The 22,768-nt window shown below is 40.0% G+C and overlaps 1 protein-coding gene across 6 annotated transcripts; it reads left to right on the forward strand.

Moving 5' to 3' along the window:
• Positions 1–1,601: 1,601 nt before the first annotated feature.
• Positions 1,602–11,423, forward strand: LOC136711656 (5'-AMP-activated protein kinase subunit gamma-1). Of its 6 annotated transcripts, none has more exons than XR_010804767.1 (13): positions 1,631–1,933; positions 2,570–2,609; positions 3,024–3,133; positions 4,725–4,806; positions 5,451–5,509; positions 5,944–5,989; positions 6,107–6,161; positions 6,413–6,539; positions 6,698–6,863; positions 7,789–7,826; positions 9,060–9,206; positions 9,447–9,615; positions 10,195–11,423. XR_010804767.1 is itself a non-coding variant. In XM_066688037.1 (13 exons), exons 1-13 carry the CDS (start codon positions 1,895–1,897, stop codon positions 10,224–10,226), a joined length of 1,032 nt encoding a protein of 343 aa, XP_066544134.1. In that variant the 5' UTR covers positions 1,632–1,894; the 3' UTR covers positions 10,227–11,423. The 6 variants fall into 6 exon arrangements, 4 of the variants coding, with proteins under 4 accessions (XP_066544137.1, XP_066544134.1, XP_066544133.1 ...); XM_066688037.1 differs by having other exon boundaries at positions 1,632–1,933; positions 3,027–3,133; positions 9,447–9,540; XM_066688036.1 differs by having other exon boundaries at positions 1,633–1,933; positions 9,447–9,540.
• The last annotated feature ends 11,345 nt before the right edge of the window (positions 11,424–22,768 follow it).

Genomic DNA, 22,768 nt, shown 5'->3' on the forward strand with positions numbered 1-22,768 from the left:
TTTTCTTTGAATATGCAAAGAACTGCCTTCTTTAAGAACCATTTCTGTTTTGTCGAGAATCCTTCCTGCACTTTGTTTCTTGTCAAGGCAGCTGTGATGCATTGTTCAGCAGCACACTGTAGAAGTCAGAACTGACTCAAAACGTAATGCATGTATGGAGGGCTACCATATTTTCAACTCCATTTTCACAACTGCAGCACCTTTTGATCATTGCTTTCGTAATACGTTTTAATTCATTGCCCCTTGACATTTTTCAGCCTGTCTGGCACTCATTCCTCTTAAGGATTACTACTTTGAGTTATGTGAAAAGCTGTTTTTTTTTTTTTTTTTTTTTTTTTTTTTTTTTTAGTTCTCCACATCAATGGACGCCAAAGTTATAGGGTAGCAGACCCAGTGAGAAGATCTGATTTTTGTGCATATTTTGTTCTTGGAATGTCAGATTGTCAACCAACTTGCCATTAAACCTCCAGGTACTAATACTCAAGAAATACAGGCCACTGCCACGTGTCCTGTGAAACATGCACTACTGAGCTATGTGCTTCCTGTCACAGTAGGTGTCCACTGTAAAATAACCTGAAACCATGTTGATATGTACTTAATTGTCTGATACATTGGGTTAATGAAGCACTCCAGGTGGCATGAAAGACTGAAGATAATGTCGCCCTCGAGGAACTGGGTGTGAAACCTCAGGGCTGTTGTGTAACAAGCCAAGGTAACCCTCTGGACTCAAGCCCACCCAACCCCAGCAGTGAAGCAAACCTAGACACAATCAGCGGAGTGGGGTTCCTTGAACATCAGTGGAGACTTTCTCCTATCAAGACCCCAGAGTCACCTGTCGAAGCAGTACAGTGCACCCATGATGAAGCCCTTTCCCCTCAAATGGAGGTCATGTGGTACAATGCTCCACTCTGAAGGGTCCCCTGGGAAACGACCCATGAAGCCACAGTTCTGCCTGCTCATAAGGTACTAGCTGAAGATCCAGTACAAAATGTTTTCTAAAATCCAGAGTTTTCTGAAAGCCCTTAACTGTGCACCTTGTTAAACCTGATCAGCTCTGGTAAAGATTGTTTTACTCTGTTAACACTTATCTGGTAGATTTAAATCACAATAGATATAAAAAATGAACAAGTAAATGTGTATCTGTGCATGTATGTATGTCAATCAATCCATCAATCTTTATTTAGTATAGCGCCCTCTGCAGGGTAGCCACGGAGCACTTTACAGATTGAAAAGAGAAAAAACAAAAAATAAACATGTATGTATTTATTTTGTTTGTGTATTTTACAAATACACTGAGGAGTGAAACTCTTTATATATGTAAAACACCTTCTTGTTGGCACTGTTGACTGACAGCCTTGCTTTTTCATCCTGGAGATTTGAGGTGAAAAAAAATGAACTTACCTGTTCCCTAACCGGCACAAAACCAGCTACATTGTGTAACAGTAATTTAGATCAGGCATCAGCTACATTTGGGCTTTTGAGAGAGAGTTTCTGGCTTGCTGTTCATTTGTTTTTCGCTTTCAGAAACTCTGAAGTGCTTTACAATACACATGTACAACCCACAACAGAAACTTAGATTGGGAAATGGGAGGGTTGCTGGTGCCTTCTGCTGTCTGAAAGACCCCCCTGTCCTGCCAGAATGCAGGGAAAGACTCAACAGGCTGCAAACTTGAGCCCTTTTGCCTTTGCTGCCCTTTTGCCTCTTCCCTGGACTGCTGCTGTTTGTATACGACTCCCACAGACATCTGCTGCGTCCCTCCCCCTCACAGACCAGTCCCCTGCATGCCAGAGGCTGCGGCTCCCAATTTAGACAACAGAGGAGGGCTCCTGGAGGGAGCAAAGTAGGAGTATGTTCACGGGCCGACTGCTAGCAGATTTGGATCTGTAAAGCTCCATGGAACAAACTGGCATGGATGTGGACCCCCCCTCTCAGGTATGGCATGCTGAATCACCTATACCATACGCCTCAGGGAGCTCCCTGTCTTAGCTCTCAGAGAGAGAGACAAGGCGGGACGAGGGCTGCAGTCCATCTCTCACGGCTGAAGTCTTACCCAAGAGGCAGCCTTTGAAGTGAAGGCACACTGAACTGCTGATAGAAAAAATATGTTACAGAGAGAGAGAGAGACCGTGTCAGATTTAACAGTGAAAGAAAGGGTTAAGATATTTTCAGAAGAGTTACAGAAGAACCTATTGTATTTAAACATTACTGAACTAGAAGGATTATAATAAACTGGTTCTAAAATCAGTTGAAAGCACAGACTGCTTCTAGAACGTGTAGAACGTTTAGGCCTACAGCATGCACATCTTTGAAATGGGCAGTGAGCAATTGTGTGTGTACTTCTGGGGCCTTGATGAATACCTTTGTACATCTTTAAAGGACAGAAACTTACAGGCAGCAGTAAACAACAGATACTGATGCATTTATGCTTGTATTCATCTCTAGTTTCCCAATTGAAATGAATGCCAAAGTACGAAAACAAACAAAATGAAAGGAAAAAGCATTGTGGTGTAGTAATATATATGTCAATAATTGAAATAAATATTTGATGCATATCTTTTTCGTTTGAAGGTCCCCTGTGTTGACTATGACCTAGTGATGAAAAATAAAGGTAAGTTTTGTGTGCCTGTATGAGCTGAAATAAAAGAGATGCTTAATATGACTGGGGCATACTATCCTTATTGGAACTGAAAAATAAATGACAGGTTCTTAATCAATGATCATTAATATCACTGATCATGGTCTGCTACCATGAAGCAATGAATATCACAAACATTTGCACTAAATACTGCAATGAAATCAACTTTTTTCGGCATTTAGTAACAGTTAACGTTTTCTGAGAACAATTGCACTGATGCAATAGTTTTGTCCAAATTAGTTCACTTTACCTAACTAGATTTACATAATGTCAATCTTTTTTTTTTTTTTTTGATTAAGTGATTTATACAACTTAACAGCTCAATCTCTAGTACTGTACTACAGGCTGACCAGCCCCAGCAGGATTGTGTGTTATTTCCTTTTCCAGCAGCTCTGGAGCCTGATACAGATGTCTACACAAAATTTATGATGAACCACTGCTGCTATGATGCCATTCCAACCAGTTCCAAATTGGTAATTTTTGACACCACTTTGCAGGTGAGTGTTCAGAACCTGAAATGATTTATCTGAGAAGAAAGGTTGGCAATGGCCACACATCCTCTTCCCTTAGTGGGTGTTTTGTAGCCTACTGTCCCAACAACGTGTCTCGTATATGTTTGTTGTTGTGTTATTGAGGTAGAGGGCCTGGGCTGACTAGGTCAATGCTTTTAATAATTTTGAAATACCATCATTTGATCACCCAGCAGTCCCTAATGTTCCGCACAGCAGCAGAGAATCCCCGGTGTGCCGCTGGTCTGTGTTTGATTTTAATATTATTATTATTATTATTATTATTATTATTATTATTATTATTATTATTATTAATAATAATAATAATAATAATAATAATAATTTCACCATTACATGCTATGAATGATGCTGTTATTAACCTGGCAGCCTCGCTCTCTTGTGCACACACAAGATCAGACCAGTCATCTCTTGAGTAAATCCAATATCACGATATCTCAGGCTGGGTGGCCACTCACTGATTGGACTAGACCGGATTTTCTTAGAACGTGATTGATCAACCAGATTTCCTGTAAATTGAAACACTGTTTACATGGAACACATTCAAGTAGGAGTGTTTAATAGTGTTAAAGATGTATTTTGTAATTTGAGACAATAGCCAATAGTTGCTATTTTAAGATACAGAAAAGGTCCGGTTGTGGCGATTTCACCGCTTTCCCTTTCCAAATTATTCACATTATGTTGGACTCAGACAGTTCTCATGAGTGAAATAAGTCCTGGCTTGTATCTCATATACCTGGAGTAATGTGCGATACTGTAAAAGCTGTTTAACTGCAAAAACTCATAGTGTTGCTCTCAATTATGCTGCTAAGTAAAAAACATAATAAATTGTAATTATGTTGTATGAGTGTTTAATTATGTAATTACTGTCTGGTGTTAAAGCATTTGTTTTAGAGTTGTGCTGCTTCCTCGTTGGCTGTACAGTTGCTGTACACTGACAAGCATCTGCAACCAAAACTGCCTGTTAGACATTGCTGTCAATGAAGCTGCTATACTTAAACACGCTGATGTAATGTTGCATTCACTGACCACAAATTGGCAGCAGACAGAGACCTGAGGAGACGAAATATTTTGTAAACGGCAAAAGCTATGATATTTTCAATAGGAATGCCTATTACTTTTGTAATGCTCTTATATTTTGTATGTCCCCCTGCTAATAACTAATGAATAATGATAATAAAATAATAATATTTGTGATTTCTGGATAATGAAGCCATGGTATGGCATCATAGCCTATACTTTGCCATAACTAAATCACCACTGATATGTTTGACATCCTGGTAGTAGCTATATATAGCCTACAATTTAGAAATAAGTTTTACCCTAACAATATAAGAGCTTCATTATTATATTGGAATGTGTTGATTTTGATATAAATGTGGGCCAGTGGACGCAAACTTCCCCGGACGATTTTGGGTCCCAGTCTGCCCCTGAGCTCCACTCAGTAGAGCGATAAGCCCGCTATGCCAAAAGACCACTGGAGCACTGGCATATCTAGTTTGACAGACCCTTAATTGCAGAATGAATGTAGTAATGTTGATGTTCCCTGTTCCCTGGGCAGGTGAATAAGGCCTTCTTTGCTCTGGTGGCCAATGGCGTGAGGGCAGCTCCTCTGTGGGACAATAAGATGCAGTGTTTCGTAGGTAAGAGGACCTCGAAGGTCACATAGGACACCAGTTGACGCCTGTGAGGGTGGGCATTGGCTGCCAGAGCTGTATTCATCCTGCATTCATGACTCAGAACTCTGCCTTTTAGACTCCAAGCTTAGAAAACAAACCCCACAGCAGATGGTTATGTTTCTCTAAGAAGATATTTTTTGTCTTCAGCTCTCTCATCTAAAAAGCACAGGTCAAACGTGATCCCTTGGAAGACCAATGATTCCCACTGACCTCGATGGCAGTAGCTGTTTAACCCTCCTAGATCAGTCTTAGTGCTCACTTTCGTCTCCCCACTAGTAAGCCTCGGCTCTAAATTTAGTCAGACACCTGGGCACCAGTGTCTACAGGAACTGGCAGGCCTGTCAAATAATTTAATCTAAATATAGCCCTTCCCCAGGACTAGTCAAATCATTATTGATCTGGCTAATTTGGAAATCCAGGGAAGATAAGGCCCTTTTCAGCTTCTCTTGGCTATGTAACCTTTATGTATTTTCACTCAGATCTCAGAGTTGACAATTTGTACCATAAGTGAACAACTAACAACTACCTGGACACACTCGTACAAATAGTCAGTTTCTAAGATTGTAAGATTGCAGGTTGTCATTCCCTGTCCCTGTCCTTTCCTACAGGGATGCTGACAATCACTGACTTCATCAACATCCTACACAGATACTACAAATCCCCCTTGGTAAGTTCAATTCACTAACCAGTATGTTTAAATCATTGTAAACTATCAGCATCTTGAAGAATGTGGCTCTCTAAATGAAGGGCAGGATGCATATGTCCTTTAAGCATTTTTAAAATAGAAAAATGAATAAGAAGCAAAAAAGTAGGGCTGGGATTAAATCAAAACTTTGACCTACGTGCTAATGGAAAACTACAGAACTGTACTCAGTTGCGGCTTCATTTTTATTTAGATGCCACTATCTTCTATTTATAAATGTAACTGCTATGATGTACAGGTTTGTAATTTGCAATTTGGGTCAAAGTTTTGATTTAATCCGGCCACAGGTTAGGAGAAGAGCTAACACTGCACATAATGATTTAGCACAGTGCTTGTCAGGAGAAACGTATAAATAATATTCATGTTACTTGTCTAATATGTTTCTTTGTGGTTCACAGGTACAGATTTATGAACTGGAAGAACATAAAATTGAAACTTGGAGAGGTGATATAAAAAATGTTGGATTAAATTCATCCCAACAATGCAACCAGTTTAAATTATACAATATTTAATATATATACTTCCATTGATGTTCATAATTGTCTTTCTTCTCCTTTCCAGAAGTTTACTTACAGTATTCATTAAATTCACTGATCAGCATCACACCTGATTCCAGGTAAATAACATCATTATGTTTCAGATCCACGAAAAACCCAGATTTATTTTCAAATTGCACAGTTCTTCAGATTTTCAGATCTTCATACTTTTTTTTTTTTTTTTTAACACAAATAACACATTTTATATTTCACTATAAGTGACAATATAGTTTCAACTGCCTGTGAAATTCTAAAACATTCGGGAATAAGAAATGATATCCATGCTTTATAAGTTGTTCTTATGTGAAACAGTAAGCAATCGTCGTTTCAGCTTGTTTGATGCCATATATTCCCTGCTGAAGAACAAGATTCATCGATTGCCTGTGATTGACCCTGAGTCCGGGAATGTTCTTCACATCCTGACACACAAACGCATCCTCAAGTTCCTCCATATTTTTGTGAGTTTTCGGTTTTTGTCACTGGTATTTTTCAGGGCTTGTTTCAATGACCAAATAGATCTTTAAAATCAGTGCAAAAGAATACAAGAATGAGACTGATATTCTGAAACCTTGACCGAACAGATAAGAACTCAGTGCATTTCTGGTTTCCATTTCAGGGCTCCATGATCCCAAAGCCCCGCTTTTTGCAGAAGACAATTCAGGAAGTGGCGATTGGGACATTCAAGCAGATAGCGACTGTGCATGAGGACGCCACGGTCTACGAAGCGCTGTCAACCTTCGTGGACAGACGAGTGTCTGCCCTCCCAATCGTGAATGGAGAAGGTTTGTTGCAGTGCAGTTGAAAAAGTAGTTTACATACTTACTCATATTTTGTACAATTAATCTTATTCAACCCAAACCATGGTCCCGAGGAAACGTAGATAATATGCTAACAGCTAATTAGGTAACAGTTGATATTATGGAGTCATTAATACATTATTTGTACATAGTTTATAAAACGGTTAGGAACTAGTAATAATTCAATTTATAAATGATTTAATAAACCTTTTAAAATATGTAATTCATCATTAATCAAAAGATTTTAACAAAATAGTATTTTTGGAGCAGCCAAAACACAAGGCTTATTGATCATTTACAAATTGAATTATTAATGGTTCCTAACAGTTTAATAAACTATGTACAAATCATTTATTAATGAGGTAACACTTTACATTACGTGTCCCTAATTACTATGTAAATGCACTGTAATTAGAGACACTAAATATAAAGTGTTACCCTAGCACAGTAAAAACATTGTAACCATGCACAATTAGTGTAAATAGTGTAAATAGGCATCATTACACTGCTAGTTACCAAGTAATTACAGTGTAAATACACTGTAATTAGTGACACATAATGTAATATGTTACCGTATTATTACTTTACACCTTGTATGAGGCTTTGGAGTGCATATGTTGTACTTTCTGTTATGTAAGAAAAAAAGTTAAGCGAAAGACATTCCAGCAAATACAGGGCATTAGCCAAGGGAGTCCAATTCAAAACACTTGAAGAAGCTTGTAGAACAGCCAAGATCTGATATCCTGTAGTGGGCAGGGACTGATTGTGCCGGGCTAGTGATAACAGTTTGTAAGCTGCCAACATGAGACTGTGGCAGTAGGATCTACATCAACAGCTTGAAAGCCCTGGAAATCCAGGCCCAGTTCTTTCCCCCTGACACTGACATACACTTCCTTGTGTTTCTTTTCAGGCAAAGTGGTAGGACTCTACTCCAGGTTTGATGTGATTGTAAGTAGTGTACTGTAGCAATGAAAAGCATTTCAGCGGTCCCTCTTCCTTCATCTGAATTTCACGTGTCTAGTGGTCACAAAAGGCAGCCACCAGAGCTACCCTATCCTGCACAGTCTTGTATATTTCCACAGCAAAGTCCAGTCAGTTTCAAAGGGCAATAGTTGTTCAGTATGGGAGTTCTGATGGCTCTGTGCCATTTTCTCTGGTCAAGCAATGTTAAGTGTCTTGCACAAGATATTTGGAGTCAAACCCATCCAATGCCTTTTGCTAGGGCTATATATAAATATCCTCTGTTCCCCTGCTAAAATATTATGGTGTCACATTCCATCTGGGGCAGTCATCAAGTGTAATGTATGAGAGCTGTACATGCAGCTTGTTTTCAGGGAACATTTCACTAACATGGTTGCTAAAAGGTCCCTATATCACCATATTTTGACAGCTTAAATCAACAGCAATGAGTTATTTTTAATGTTATTGAGGTTGTGACCAGAGAGTTGGGAAGAACAGTGAACTTTATTTTTTAAACTGGACACATGGCCACCATTTCCTTTACTGATAGTTATCTGACAAGAAAACATGTTATGATACATTCTGAATAATCCAGTATTGGAGTGATTAGTATAAGCAGAAGAATAAGTCTTGCCACTGAATGATAGTGGTACATTTAATTGTAGCATAATAGGTGTCAGAATTGATGGGTTAACGGGCGCTAGAGGTTAGGGCGAAACAGATGGGGGAATATATCTGGGATCAAGACATGCTAAGAACAAGGCGTTACTGACAGCATGAGGATGCTAGTATTGTGTAACATGGTCTACAATCTGTATGGAGATCTGTATTTTGCAGAGCATCTTTTTGTTATTTATTAAATGTGTTTGTTATTCATTTTAATTGTGAGCACTGTGTATTTTTCCAAGGGAGTGTAGTAGTAATGCAGAAGTAAAACCATGAGAAAATAACAACCAAGAAACTTATGTATCTGAAAAAAACAAACCACAAAATCATATTTACGGCAGGTTGAAGCAATTTTAGAAGACATGGGTGCAGCTGAGAGAGGGCAGGTTAGACAGATCTGAGATTAACTTTCAGGAAAGAGGTTCAGGGGAAAAATAGTCAAGTAGAGAGGCGTCCTCAGTTTGTATTCGAATGAGGACAGAGACGGAGCCCCTCAGTCAACAGTGGATGAGTCTGGGATGAATCACCCACTCGGGAGATCTTTTGCCTTCGCAGAATCTGGCCGCTCAGAAGACCTACAACAACCTGGACATGACGGTGAGAGAGGCCCTGCAGACCCGGGCGCACTGCTTCGAGGGCGTGCTGAAGTGCTACCTGCACGAGACTCTGGAAGTCATCATTGACCGCATTGCCAAGGCAGAGGTAGGAATGCCGGGGTTGGTGGCCAACTTTTTCCCTTCCCAGGTAGGTGACTGCAGCTGAGAATAAGTGCGGCCAGGTGGACAAAGGAAGATACAGTTGGAGGTTCGATGGATTTGTAGTAAAGTGCCAGCAAAGCTATTTCTCTAATTGAAAAGTCTAACTGCAATGAAAGGCTCTCCTACACACCACTGCGTTGTTGTGTACGCCTGCTCTCACCCTCTCCACAAAACTGTCCCGCAGGTGCACCGCCTGGTACTTGTGGATGACCGCGACGTGGTCCGAGGAATTGTGTCCCTCTCCGACCTGCTCCAGGCTCTGGTCCTGACTCCTGCAGGTATAGACGCCCTTTTCTCTTAACTCCTTGCGGGGTTGATCATCCATCCTCAGCTAACAGCATTTCCCATACAAGGTAGGCAGACTCCGACTGAAGCTTCATCTTCTCTCTGCGCAAGAAGCGGCTGCCGTGGCCTGGCTTTTGTCTTTCCTGACTGGCCCCAACTGTGCAAACAAATGCAGGGGTGGGGGAACAGAATTGACTGATACTCTGTACCGGAATATTTGCCTTTTCCCTCTCCTTTGCTTGTTTCTCTTTGTCCTTTGAAATCAGTTTTGGATCTTATTTCTTCTGCTTTTACTGCAGCACATCTATATAATATGCCTTGGCCATTCAGAGCGCTCTCAAGCTGAGTATGTTCTATGCTCTGGATTGACCTCGCTATATTCCATATTTCAAATCTGTCATGTTACATCAGAGACTATAATTGAATAATTAGCGTCCATCTTTTTTGCTTTTCTGGCATGTAGCTCATTCCTGCAATTTGCTTTCAAGAAGATTTGGCGGCTTCAGCAGCTGTCAAATGTGGACGATGGATCAGTCACAGAACAATGCACAAATGTTTCTATGTTAAGGATCCGATTTAGACAGCGACAGATATGTCCTATTTAACACAGCCTAATAATCTTTGTCAATGTGTGATTTCTTTCTCAGACACTGCTAGCACGTCTGTCTCTAACTGTTGATGGGATACGGCAGAAGGAAGAAGATATTTTCCTTTTTATTTCTTCTCCCCCCTCCAAAAATGGACTACATCTCCTTTACAAGACTTTGAGTTAGCTGTAGTCTCATCTTCATCTAATTTTGGACTGACTTTCTGTTATTATTATTATTATTATTATTATTAATATTATTATTATTATTATTATTATTTCATTCACTTGTACAGGATATTGTCTTTTGAATAATGAATGGGATACCAGTGTAACAATCATGCCTCGTTTAACTTGCAGAGATAAATACTGGTGGATCTGTGATCGACAGATAGGATTGCTCTGTGGCAACATAGCACTGGATGAATGCCTCTAGAGACGAGTGTTAAAAGTTTTTTGGCGTGTCAGCTTGACAGGATAAAGAGGGATTGAGGCTGTGAATGACAGGGCTTTACAATTAAAGCATGAGCTGCTGAGTGACTTGTGTACATTGCTGAAAACAAAATCTGTTCTAAGATTCAATATGTTACACTGTCACGCTGGTTGGAGTTTTGTTTTTAAATATCATCTTTCATAACATTCAGATAATTTTTCTTAATTGTATCTATATTTTATACATCATTGCCTTTCTTAGGTATGGCATATCATATGAGTAGCAGTGGAAGGTTGTGGGTTAAATCCTGGTGGGGTACCCCTTACCTCAAATGCTCTACTAATAATACACATAATACTTATAAATGGGTAAATGTATGTAATCAAAATATACACATTGTACCAATCGCTCTGGATAAGGGTGTCTGCCAAAATTTATATAATACTATAATATAATAATCAGGGTGGGTCTCTGCTGGTTATTAGATGATGACAGAGGGAAAAAGAAGCTTCCAATGTTGGTGTTATTTTCACTAATTCAACTCTAAACATTTGTTCAAATTGTCTGTGCATGTTGACAAACCGATTCTGTGATTTATTTATTTTGTGCTTGGTGTTGTGCCAAACACAAACACATGGTCAATTTGCTTATTTTACTAGGACAGGGCTTGAAAGATATGGACTTTAATGATCCCTACTTCTGACAGTTACACACCTACTGTGAATTACAGCTGGTTACGAGTGAACAGTTCTATGTTGAACTTCTATGTTCTATGAACTTCAATCCCTGAGGGTAGCTGAAGAATCTGTGGTGCATTTTGTACCAATTACTAATAAACATTAAAGTTTTATATTTTTGGGGCTCTACTCTTAATTTTTCTTTGTGAATGATGTACATTTGTCCAACCTCAATAGGCCACTACTGTGTTTTTGCCACAGTTATTATCAATACCAACATCTTACAATGTTCCAGCCTAAATCTTCCAGCAATAGTTTAGTTTGTTGCCCCCTACTGGTGAAGTTAAGGAATAGTTAAAGTTGTATTATATCAATGTACTCTGATATCGATAGTTTTCTTTAATGTCAATATTACAACAAAAACTGAAGAATGAAAAATGCTAAATCTCCGTCTGTATGTACATATCCAGGTAAATATTTAAGTATTTAATATTTAATGCTATTTAGTCGTTTATGGAGTTTCAGGAATATCACAAAAATCGTGATGTAATATAAAGCAGTTGTTCCCAACTCTGGTCCTGGAGGACCCCTTACTTGCAAAGAAGCTCTCAATTACTTAATTGAACCCTGAATTGGAAAAATAAGTTGCTTACATTTCACTTTTTTTAATTGTGTAATTGATAAAAAGTTGATAAATACGTTTGATGGACAATTTTATACTTAACTTAAAACCCCTACTGTTTAAAATCATTAAAATGCTCTGATGGAGTCAACTATTAGTTAAATGAAGGGTTCAGTTAAGTAATTGAGAGCTCAGTTGGCAGGGTAGGGGGTCCTCCAGGCCCAGGCTTGAACACCACTGACATAAAGTGTTAAAGTATTCTCTCTTGGACACTGGAAAACGTTGAGGAAAAATCAAATAATCATCAATCAAATGTAATCTCATGTTGACCACTAGGTGGCAGCATAAGCTCAATGATTTCCGCAGGGTTGGGGCTCATGCGGTCAGCCTGTTAATATTGATGCAGAAATATTCTTTTGTTGTTTGATGATGGCGTCACTCACTTGTTGAGGCTCTCAAAGTGTTGCTGCATAATGACAACAGTACTAAGCCTTGCTGTATCCAACCCTGAAAAGATGTGAATGCTATATTTCAGCTTTTTAAATTTGTTTTAACTTAACTATTGAACACAGTAATCGTTATAGGTCTCTTAATATACCTTATCACAACTGATTTGACTATCTGACATACATGCGTGCTTTGGGATTATGTGGTTCTGTGATGTATGTTTAATTGCATCTTGATTATTAGCTGAATGTAAACTCCCTAATAATAATAATAATAATAATAATAATAAAGCTTTGACTCAAGCAGATTTTTATAGTTGCACTCAAATTTAAAGTAATGAATGAGTACATTAAAGTTAATATATTTCCTTATTTTATATTTCTGCAGAATTACCAACACCATGACAACACATCATGCAATATGATACATTACAGTAATGAATAATATACACAGTGATTTTTCAGTATTTCCTTTTGTTTCCGTGTTTCCATTTTAATATTACTATTTTCTTATTTAATTTGAAACTGTAATCTGCATGGACTCAAATAAGGGAAACTGGTCAGCTGTGCGCTTGCTCTAATCAGAGCGGGAAACCGGATCAGCAGTTTTACTAATACTGGTAAATTATCATCTATTAGAAGGTGAGGAGCAACATAGAAAAATGTGTAGGTGTTTATTTGAATGAATCCATTTATTTCAGTTTAGAAATGTAAAGCCTTTCCAATCATTCTCTATTGGGGGATATGCTACTCCTACAGCACACAAAACAAGAGACTATAGTCCTGTTTTACAGAGGGACACCCTTTCTTATTTGGCATTTAGCATAGCATTAACGTACAATGTCCAACACTATGGACGACATCCTGTCTGGGTACAGTCATTACACGTGTCATTTCCTGCGTTGGGCCCAGGGGTACAACCGTTGTTGTTCCCCCTGACAACACATGTCACGTACACTACTCTGAAACAATCATCCAAAGAACTGTACCAGAGAGTTTTGTCATAATGTATCTCAGAATAAATGAGAATTAGTCCAGCCCATCGAGGCCAATCAGATAAATGTGAGCACACCCTGGTACAGAGGCCAAGTGTACCTGACACAACACCAAGCAAAACAGGGAAGAGGCACAAACACAGCAGTATGCCGTAGATTGGTTGTGCATGATGCAAGTCAGAGCCTCATATGCACACCACAGTGTCAGTGCTGTGGGAAAACTGGAACATATCCCCTGTGACTGATTGTGTTTGTTTTGTGTTTTTTGTGATCTGAGCCTTGTGCTTTATTTTGGGCAAACGGGATCCGGTTAGGCAGTAATAGTTTATTAAGTTTTGAAACATTTATTTATTCAGGATAACCTGTGTAGACAGTTGTAAGACAGGAAGTTGCACTGTGCATGCTGAGAACAGGCGTAGGACAGCTGGAGGGCAGGTTCAGAGTTTGTGCCTTTCCTGAAGGGATGAAAGACGCAGTCAGAGACAGGGAGAGAGAGAGACAGAGAGAGAGAAAGAGGGGAACATTAAAGAAAAGATCAGAGCCTAGTGGAGCAGGAGGGAGAATAATACAGCGTTGAAAAAAGCACAGGTGGAAAAGGAGGAAGAATGCAGTATCAGGAGACATAGACAAGTACAAAAAAACCAAATGCATGCAAACTCTGTCTCATCTGAACTACCTGCACTCATTTACCCGAACCTGAATTAGCCCCTTGTGTAGGTCTAATGCAGGAGATAAATTCAGACAAGTAAAACCTGTGGCTCTCGAGGACTTGATTTGAGGAACTTCTTGTCACACACGTGTCTCAAAGTGCCACCTCACTTGATGGGCACTGTTAGAGACCTGACTGATCTCCAAAGTGATGGATTGAGCAGCTTTCCAGTGGCATCTAGGATGGAGCAATGGGATGGGAGACCGGCAGAGAGTCAGGCAAGAGTGGATTCTTCTCAGGTTGGGAAGGAGAAGAGGAAGATAGCCAAGACGTACGGTGTCATGCAAGATAAGAGAGACGTTTCAGAGCCTCAGATCAAGGGGAAGCAACTGTCTGACTCGAGTAGATATAAATCTTCCCAGGCTTCAGTCAGTCAGCACTTCCTTGATCACGTAACATGCAAGGTGACTTTAAATTCCGTTGTGGAAAAAAACCCAACAGTAAACCAGACACAATTTGGGCGGTGTTCAAGTTCCACGAGCAATAATAGCTTCCTTTTTGCTTTCCATTTTGTCTTGCATAAAATACAAATAAAAAAAAAAGTGGCCATGAAACTGCTCTTACTTTCTTGGCAGGGCTGGTTGGAGGTTTTTCTCCTGCCAATGTTTTCTCTCCCCTCATGAATCAGAGGAGACTGAACATCCAAATGATCCCATCCAATGGTCTGGTCTTCAAGCTATCAAGGGGCTGTGGGAGTCAAGAAGATGAAGTTCGACTGAAGAACTTTCTATTCTTTTGCTCCTGCTGCCGGGGTGCACCTGCTGTTATACTTTTAATTGATGTGGATCCTCTGTGGAAATACACGCAGTTGCTGTGGGGGGAACTGGCTGTCCATCATTCTCACAGCCTCGGATTCACTGTGAAGTTACAAAGCTGGGTTTCTGGGTTTCCGAACCTTATATTATACATTATATTGTGCTTGAGGTGAACTTATCCTCTGCAGACAGTAGACTCTGGATTGTGTGGCTTATTCTTGTTTTGTAAAGGCAGTGCTTCCAGGGCGTCCCAGTTTGATATGTAAAGTTTAGCCTTATCTCTGGGGCAGGTATGTCCCTTCCTCTAAAAATGTTTATTATCCACATTGGACCAGGTCCTCAGCTTCAGACACATTCACACATTACACAGGATATGAAACCAAACGAGGAAACGGACAACTATGCACTTTTTATTTGTTTTAGGCGGCCGCGCAACCTTTTATTTCCGCGTTTGGATGGCACGCTTTTTCCTCTCAACGTGATTGGTGCTTGGATACATCCTCTTGAGACGGGATCCAATCAGGATGGAGGAAGACGGCTGCAGGGAGCCAGTTTTCCTGTTTCTTTCAAAAACCACAGGCCAGGTTGAGTGGGTGTCGGGATGTTGTAAATGAAGACAAAATAGTTGGTGATACATGAAAGAAGGCGAAGGAAATTTGGGATGGTGATTTATTATTATTATTTCTATAAGGCCATGTTTTCTCACCTCGTTACTCATTATCGGTACAAACTTCCCAAAAGCAGTCCGTGAGGTGCAGTACTGTATATAGACCTTTCACCTTTAAAAGAGTTTATCACCAGAGACCGACCTTTTCCAGTCCGTTTGAGTTGAAAACATGTTGCTTCAAGCACCTTTCACAACAGTGCCGCCCATCCATTTCCTAAAACATCAACAACTTTACAAGTGGCCTACCACAATAACATTGTTCACACACGCATTGTATAAACTGATAACTATTTGGCGTGTGTATATAAAAACAAGGACTTTTTATAAAAACAACAACAAGAAGAAAACAAGGATAACAAAAATATATCTCAATTTTTCCACGGTAGAGTGTTGTATGTGTAAGATAAAAAAAATGTGTACATCTGCACTATATACACAAGCAGTCAGTCACAGCTCTGCTTTTATCAAGCAAGTCTGTAAAGCCCCGGAAAGCAGCCAAGTTCTCAAGAATGTAAGAACATCAGAAGGTTCACAATCGAGAGGAGGCCATTCGACCCATCATGCTCGTTTGGTGTCCATTAATAACTGAGTGATCCAAGGATCCTATCCAGTCTATTTTTAAATGTTCCCAAATTGTGTCTTCAACCACATTGCTGGGGAGTTTGTTCAGATTGTTACGACTCTCCGTGTGAAGAAGTGTCTCCTGTTTTCTGTCTTGTAACATAGCTAGTATGTGTAGCAGAAATCTAGGAGAGTGGTTTTGCGCCCTGCCTAAACGCGCAAAGTGGTGTCGAACTCCTTCTCCCTTGAGTGAGTCACTGTGGTGCACATGCCAAGTTCTCCAGTGAAATCCCACACAGAGGGAATAGCAGGAAGGTTGGTTGGGCTAAGGGGGAGTCAAACGCTGTCCAACGCACAAGCCAGGCCACTGTCTCAGTCAGTGTACAGTGTAGTGTGGTGCTGGAATACAGAGACTGTATACTGTATACCACTCGGGTTGAGGGCTTGGCTGTTCTGTTACCGTGAACCTCTGCCCTGACTTCTTACACTGCTGGGGGTGGGGTGGAGAACGATCGCCAAAAATCGATGAAGACAGTCTGGAGCTAAAACAAAGACATCTGCACATCACTGACTCCGAAATTGGCCCCTAATCCAGGAAAAAAAGCACCACCAGGGGACAAATAAAGCTGTTTTTTGACAGAAACTAAATGGACCGGAAAAACACTGCTGACCTCAAGGCGAAGTAGCTGTTGGATTGTAGTACGAAAGCCCTGGCTTGCCCAGCCACTGAACAAAGAGAGGGATAAGAACCATCTTGAGTTTGACTTCCTGTCACTTTTTTTCCCCCCTTCTTTTCTTTTCTTCAATTCCAGCATTTACTCCTTGAGATGAAAGAAAAGAAATCAAAATTCAGCCACTGCTCTTGTGAGACACAAAAGAGGGAAGGGAGAAAAAAATCTTATCATCCTTGGCTTACAATGGCAACATTTATATGGATGTGACAGTAACTGATCTATTTTATCTCTTCCTCTCTTTGTGCATCTGGTAATGGACCTTATGCTTGTCAGCCGCTATTTATGCAAAGGCTTTGTCCTTTCGCAAACTATGGCTATTGAAGCCCAGTGTCCATCATTCTGCTCATTTATCCTTCATTGTTAGGCTCTCTGGCCCTTATTGGTTTCCCAGCAGGCTCAGGAGTTAGGTATACATTTCCTTTTTCTCTTTTTCCTTTTTGTAATCCATCTGCCCCGGGAAATGCAATTTATATTAAAAAAAGTAAAATCAATCTAATCCCTTAAAGAAAGGCTACTGGGAAATGTATTATGTGATTTCAGATGATTGGTATTTGGATTATACAGCTGTCACAAAGGAGAGCAATTATTTGACATTATTCACTCAGTGTGGAACTTTAATGTGAGTGTGAGGTTATATATTTATATATATAATTGGATAGATAGATATAGATATCCGAGTGTGTGTGTATGGGTGTTTGTGGGTGTAAGATATTAATAGATACAAAAACATGTATGGAAATTTGTACTAATGTTTCTCTGGTGGTGGGTTGTTTTTCTTATACATGATTTAGTATTTGGCTCACTGACACTGATTTAACATCATCAAGCAGCCATGACTGAACACCAGCAGCGCGCCCTCTAACAATGAACCTGTACCTGTTCACTGCTGGTAGATTGCATAAAAATGGCAAATGTAGGTTTTCTTTTCACAAGCACTGGCGCCAAGCTTCAGATGCCACTCTGAACATGTGGAGGTTACCTGGGCTATCGTGATTACCAAAAATGGAAAGTGCATGAGAAGTATTTGGTCTCTTGTCTGATGTAAGAAAAGTCAGATTCTGAAGAGTGAAAGCTTTTGTTTAATGCTAGGCCTACAGAGTGCTCAACAAATGGAAGTAGCACTGAGTGTGATGACCATTTGAAACCAAAACAAACCTTCCAATTCATAAAACGTATCAATGTTTACATTCATTTTCGTCCTCTGTCAAACCATCTCTACTTCTCTTGTAAACGTAAACGTTTACCATCCTAAATATCCACAGTAATTTGGCAGATATCCATGATTTCCCCATTCACCTACTTTGATTCAAGCTTGACCACTCCATGCTTTGGTACAATTTCACTTCGCTCTCCTGCGACTCCTGCTCTACTGTGACTTTACAATTTGTAATCTTTTCAAAGAGTTCTTTCACATTTACTCCATCTACTGCTCCTAAAATAAAAGCACCCAAACTCTTTCTGCCAGTGTGTTACAGGTTTTTCACGAGGTAAACTCATTGATGGAATTCCCTTTCCTGTCTCCCACAGACGTTGGCAATGCTAAACCTTTAGCTACTGTTTGATCTTGGCTCTGTTGGTAGCTATGCCTACTGTGCCGAACTGCTTAACTAAAAGTCAGAACAGACTTACAGATAGTCAGTAACTTGTAAGATTAAAAGTAGCAATTGGTAACATCTGACGGATTGCATTTGTGGCGGGTGAGAGAGAGCGCAACAGTATATTGCTTTTGCAAAGTTATATTAACATCCTTGATGCTGTCTAGGGAGGCAACACATCAGAAGTTATTAGGCACTTTTTTAAGTTTAACTTAATTATTTAGAGATAGCGGAGAGCGTATTATTTATGTTCACGCTGAATGTAATCATTCTTGCGGGAGGCCACTTTGAGTAAAAGCAGTCTACTGAGAGCAGTTTGTGGTTTGTAGTGAAGATGAAACTGACATGAGAAAACCGGGAGACTATTGAACTACCTCCCCCAACCCTTTGGAAAGTGTCTGAAGAAAACTGGAAAAGGCACTAATAGGCTTACTCAGTACATTTATTTCCTTTATTCTTTTAGGAAAAGAAAAAGAAAGAGTGAGAAGAAAAAATAACCTAAAGATGCATCACGTCTTGCTTTCCTTTTTGTATTGGTTTATTTTATACAACTTTTTATAAGCAGAAGCTTGCTGTCAAGATTACAATCTCACTCACTCACTTTTTTAGTTAGTTTTTTCACAGGGGGGGACTTTTATTCTAATCTATTTTTGCAATATCCAGCATAACTCCCTCTCTTTCATATCTGATATCTCTGGGGCCCTTGAGAGGCCACGCAATAATATCAATAATAAAAAATGAATATCGCCATTATCTCAGATTGGTTTGTGAGTGTGGAAGTTTGACAACACTGAATGCACTGAAGACAATCGCCACAGTTTGACAGCATTACCCAATATTGGACAAAGGGCAGATAAGATCTAGTACAGGCGGTTGCTCATCAAGAATACAATAAGGCGTGTTGGGGGAAGTCAATAAAACTGGCCTTCAGATTTCCGTCTGATTCCTGTCTGATTCCCACCATACATGGTATCTTACCTCTCAGAAATTTCTAGGCTGTGATAAAAAATCTCCAAACAAGCCTTAACACATGCCGGAGAAGTGAAAGGAGACATTATTCAGGAACTCGGGTCAAGAACAGAGACGGGTTGAGGCACACACAGTTTACTTTCTGTGTGGTTAATGCACATCATCACTTTGACTGGAAAGAGCATTGGGATCTGCCCACTTTTCCCACAGAACCAGCCATGGTATAAACATCAGCACATCGCATTAACTTCTGCTTCAAAGCCAGCATAACACCCAACACTGCTGCTGTGCTGGTGTGTGGGTTCCCTTTTGTGCCAAGTGTTGTGCTGCATCATAATGGCTGAATGCTTTCTGGAAATGGGAAGATGCCGTTGTATTCCCCCTCATAAACCCAAGCCATGTCATCAATAATGGATCTGGGAATTGAATGGTGCTGGCTTCCCTGCTCTTGCACTGGTCCGAGTAGAAAAGAGACGGCGAATTAATAATACATGGTCTGTATGTCTATAAGTAGGTCTCCAGACTGCTTCATTTTTGCTAAAGCTGCAAGACTCCTCTGATATCTGGAAAATATTCACCAGTTTTGCATTGATTATTATTCGGTTTATTATTATTGTTCATTTTTATGTATTATTTATTTTTATAATGCAGCTCCCAAAAGACAGCGATGCGACCAAATATTAGCGCATTTATCCTGCTCAGTATCTGAGTGAGCCGGTGCAAATCAAATGATCTGTAATTTAGGACCATAAGCCGCCAGGGTTTGTTAGTACGCCGCTGTAAATATGGGTTCATCCATCTTGGGCCGGGGCTCCAAGTGTTTACAAGACCTGGCCTCTTAAACCGCTGACGCTCTGGAATCTGTACAAAAACAAACGATCGGTGCCATTTCACATGAGCAAGGCTTGTGTTTCTCTGGATCGTTGCCAGCTCACCGGAGGGCACCATGACACCACGAATGAAACATCCCTCTCCCAGTCCTAGGTGTCTATAGAGCACTTGCTAGCCTGTTGGTCTGCTTCTCCTTGCCTCCTAGATTGAGGTTTCGTAAGCTGGCAGTAGAACAGATTGAGAGCCAAAGTTGTCTTTGCATTTTTTTCTACACACATTCCCTAACTGTTTACTAACAGTGAATATGACTTATTTCATGTACGTTCTGTGACAGAGCTTTTCAGATTTTCATTTCAGTGAGGCTAGCTTTTCAACATTTTACAAAAAGTTTTGAATATCTCTTTGAGGCACAAACAGTGTTGAAAACAGGAGACACTTCTACACACAGAGAGGCGTCACAATCTGAACAAATTCCCCAGCGATGTGGTTGAAGCCACAATTTGGGAACATTAAAAATAGACTTGATAGGAACCTTGCATCACTTAGTTATTAATGGACACCAAACGAGCACGATGGGGTGAATGGCCTCCTCTCGATTGTAAACTGTATTATGTTCTTATGTTCTTATATTGCAAGAGCACCTGTGTGTGCCTATAGCCACACTTCTAATTCTGGACTAGAGTTGAAGCCCATAATCAAACCGTGCAGTGGGACCCCATACAGCCCACCTGCACAATTTTCTCTGACATATGAGGGCATCCAGCCCTGAGGAAGGCTGTTCCTGTCATGAAATGTTCTTAACAAGAAAACAAGTGGCTTGTCCTAACACCGGTAATGCCATTTGTCTGTTTTCTAGTCAATTCCTCATTTTTTCCCCCCGCTTTCTTGTTCTACAGTGCCGACAGACTGGTTCCGATCAGTGGATTACTGAGGAGATTGCATAGTGCGGTCTAACAAGAAGAGAAGGATAGGCTGCCAAGTAATGACCTCAGAGAGTCAGTTGTGCCATGTGGCTGTTTCAGGGAAGCTGAAGTTTTAGTTGGCAAGTATTAAAAGTTTGTACTCACTTAGATATGATGCAATAAGCTATTTCTGAGACTGTACAGAATATGCGTGCTACCTTTCAGATGCAATTTGAAAATAATAATTTGATTTCCTATTAACATCAAGGAGATGTTTTCTCTCTAATGACTGATGCTTCTAGTATACCTGCCACCGTTATTAGCGTGGGGAGAAATCTAGCATTTCAATATAATGACAGTTGCTAGAATTATAAGAGCACCGTATACTTTTTTGTCTAATACCACTGAGTTGATGGTTAGGCCATAGATAGATTCAAATTATGTTTTTCCAACTTCCCAACAGCCGTTTAATAAGAAGTAAGATGCCTGGTTGGATTAACGTTTAAAGCCTTCTTTTAAACTGCATTACAGAAGACGAGTTAGAGCATTTGCTTGCGGCAAGATTGTTTTATATTTTCACAAGTATAAATGGGTGCTCCTTTTGCAGTGTTGAAGAATTTCAAAGAAGGGAAAAAACTAAGCAAACAGCAGCTACTAGCTCCTGGATTATGACTGATTGGCAAATTAGTGTTTATTCGAGCCTGTTTTCTACAAAATTAGGCCTGAGGCTTTGCAGTTCTCTAAGAGGCATCAAACTTGAAGAAAGTAAGTGGTCAACCCTTTCATGAGCTGTCAGAAGTCTGGAGGTTGGGTTTCTGAAGGAAGTGTTGAAAGTTTCTCTTTAAAGTCAACCTCTGGGATTTTAATCTTCATTCTCAATCTCTGCCGACAGTTTGCTCCACACACATAATGTAGTACTCAATAGGCACAGGCGGAAATCTAACAAAGAGGGAGAGATAGGTTGAGCAGCTTTAACCAGTTTTAAATAACCTGAGAAAGAGGAAGCTGGTCCTCACTCACACCTCTGTGTTTCTCACTATCTGCCTTCATGTTTTGATATGCATGCCTTCCTTGTCAATGAAAGCGCAGGCTGAGGTGATTCGCTTCACTCAAAACTTTGTACGGTACATTTACCACTGAAGGAGTACACCCGCTGTTTTTCTATGGACTGGCGTGTCTCCATTTCCAACTGCTTAAGATGGCGATCAGTGGCCCAATGAAAACAGAAGATTTCACTTCTTGTGTCTTGTGTCTAAAGCGATCCATTTCAAGGAAGGAACGGATGTATTTTTTCTTCTTCATGAAATGGCTCCAATCCTACAATTCCAATAGCCTCACATTGCTTTACAGAAGGGAAATTGGGAGAGACAGACCCATCATTCTAGGGCACTTCTGTTACATGAATCAAAAAGGGTGTTGCTTAGAATAACTTTGCGATTTCATTTCATTTTCAGGAGTCTTTACCCATAACTACCCTTGGTTTTCACCAGGGGAAGAAATAATAAGTGCAATGTGTTAAATTGTTAGATGATAGACAGCATAGCAGGTATAAATTACCAGCTTAGGAGAAACAATTTAGAACAAAACAAAAATGAGTGCTGTAACCTCTCAATGTCCTCTTTTATCTAAGGGTTGGTTTACAAGTGGCAATAGCTATAAAGACTGCTCGCCATACTGCAGAGCCACTGTTTCTGCTCATTAAAGACACGCCACAACCATTGTTTAAAGCCCTTGCTTTG

The sequence above is a fragment of the Amia ocellicauda genome, chromosome 16 (genome assembly GCF_036373705.1).
Source record: "Amia ocellicauda isolate fAmiCal2 chromosome 16, fAmiCal2.hap1, whole genome shotgun sequence".
Classification (NCBI taxonomy): Eukaryota; Metazoa; Chordata; class Actinopteri; order Amiiformes; family Amiidae; genus Amia; species Amia ocellicauda.

Coding starts and splice junctions, on each gene's coding strand:
- LOC136711656 (XM_066688036.1), top strand. CDS start 1,895: ATGGAACAAACTGGCATGGATGTGGACCCCCCCTCTCAG. Junction 2,610..3,023: donor CCTAGTGATGAAAAATAAAG/GTAAGTTTTGTG, acceptor TTCCTTTTCCAG/CAGCTCTGGAGCCTGATACA. Junction 9,541..10,194: donor TCTGGTCCTGACTCCTGCAG/GTATAGACGCCC, acceptor TTTCTTTCTCAG/ACACTGCTAGCACGTCTGTC.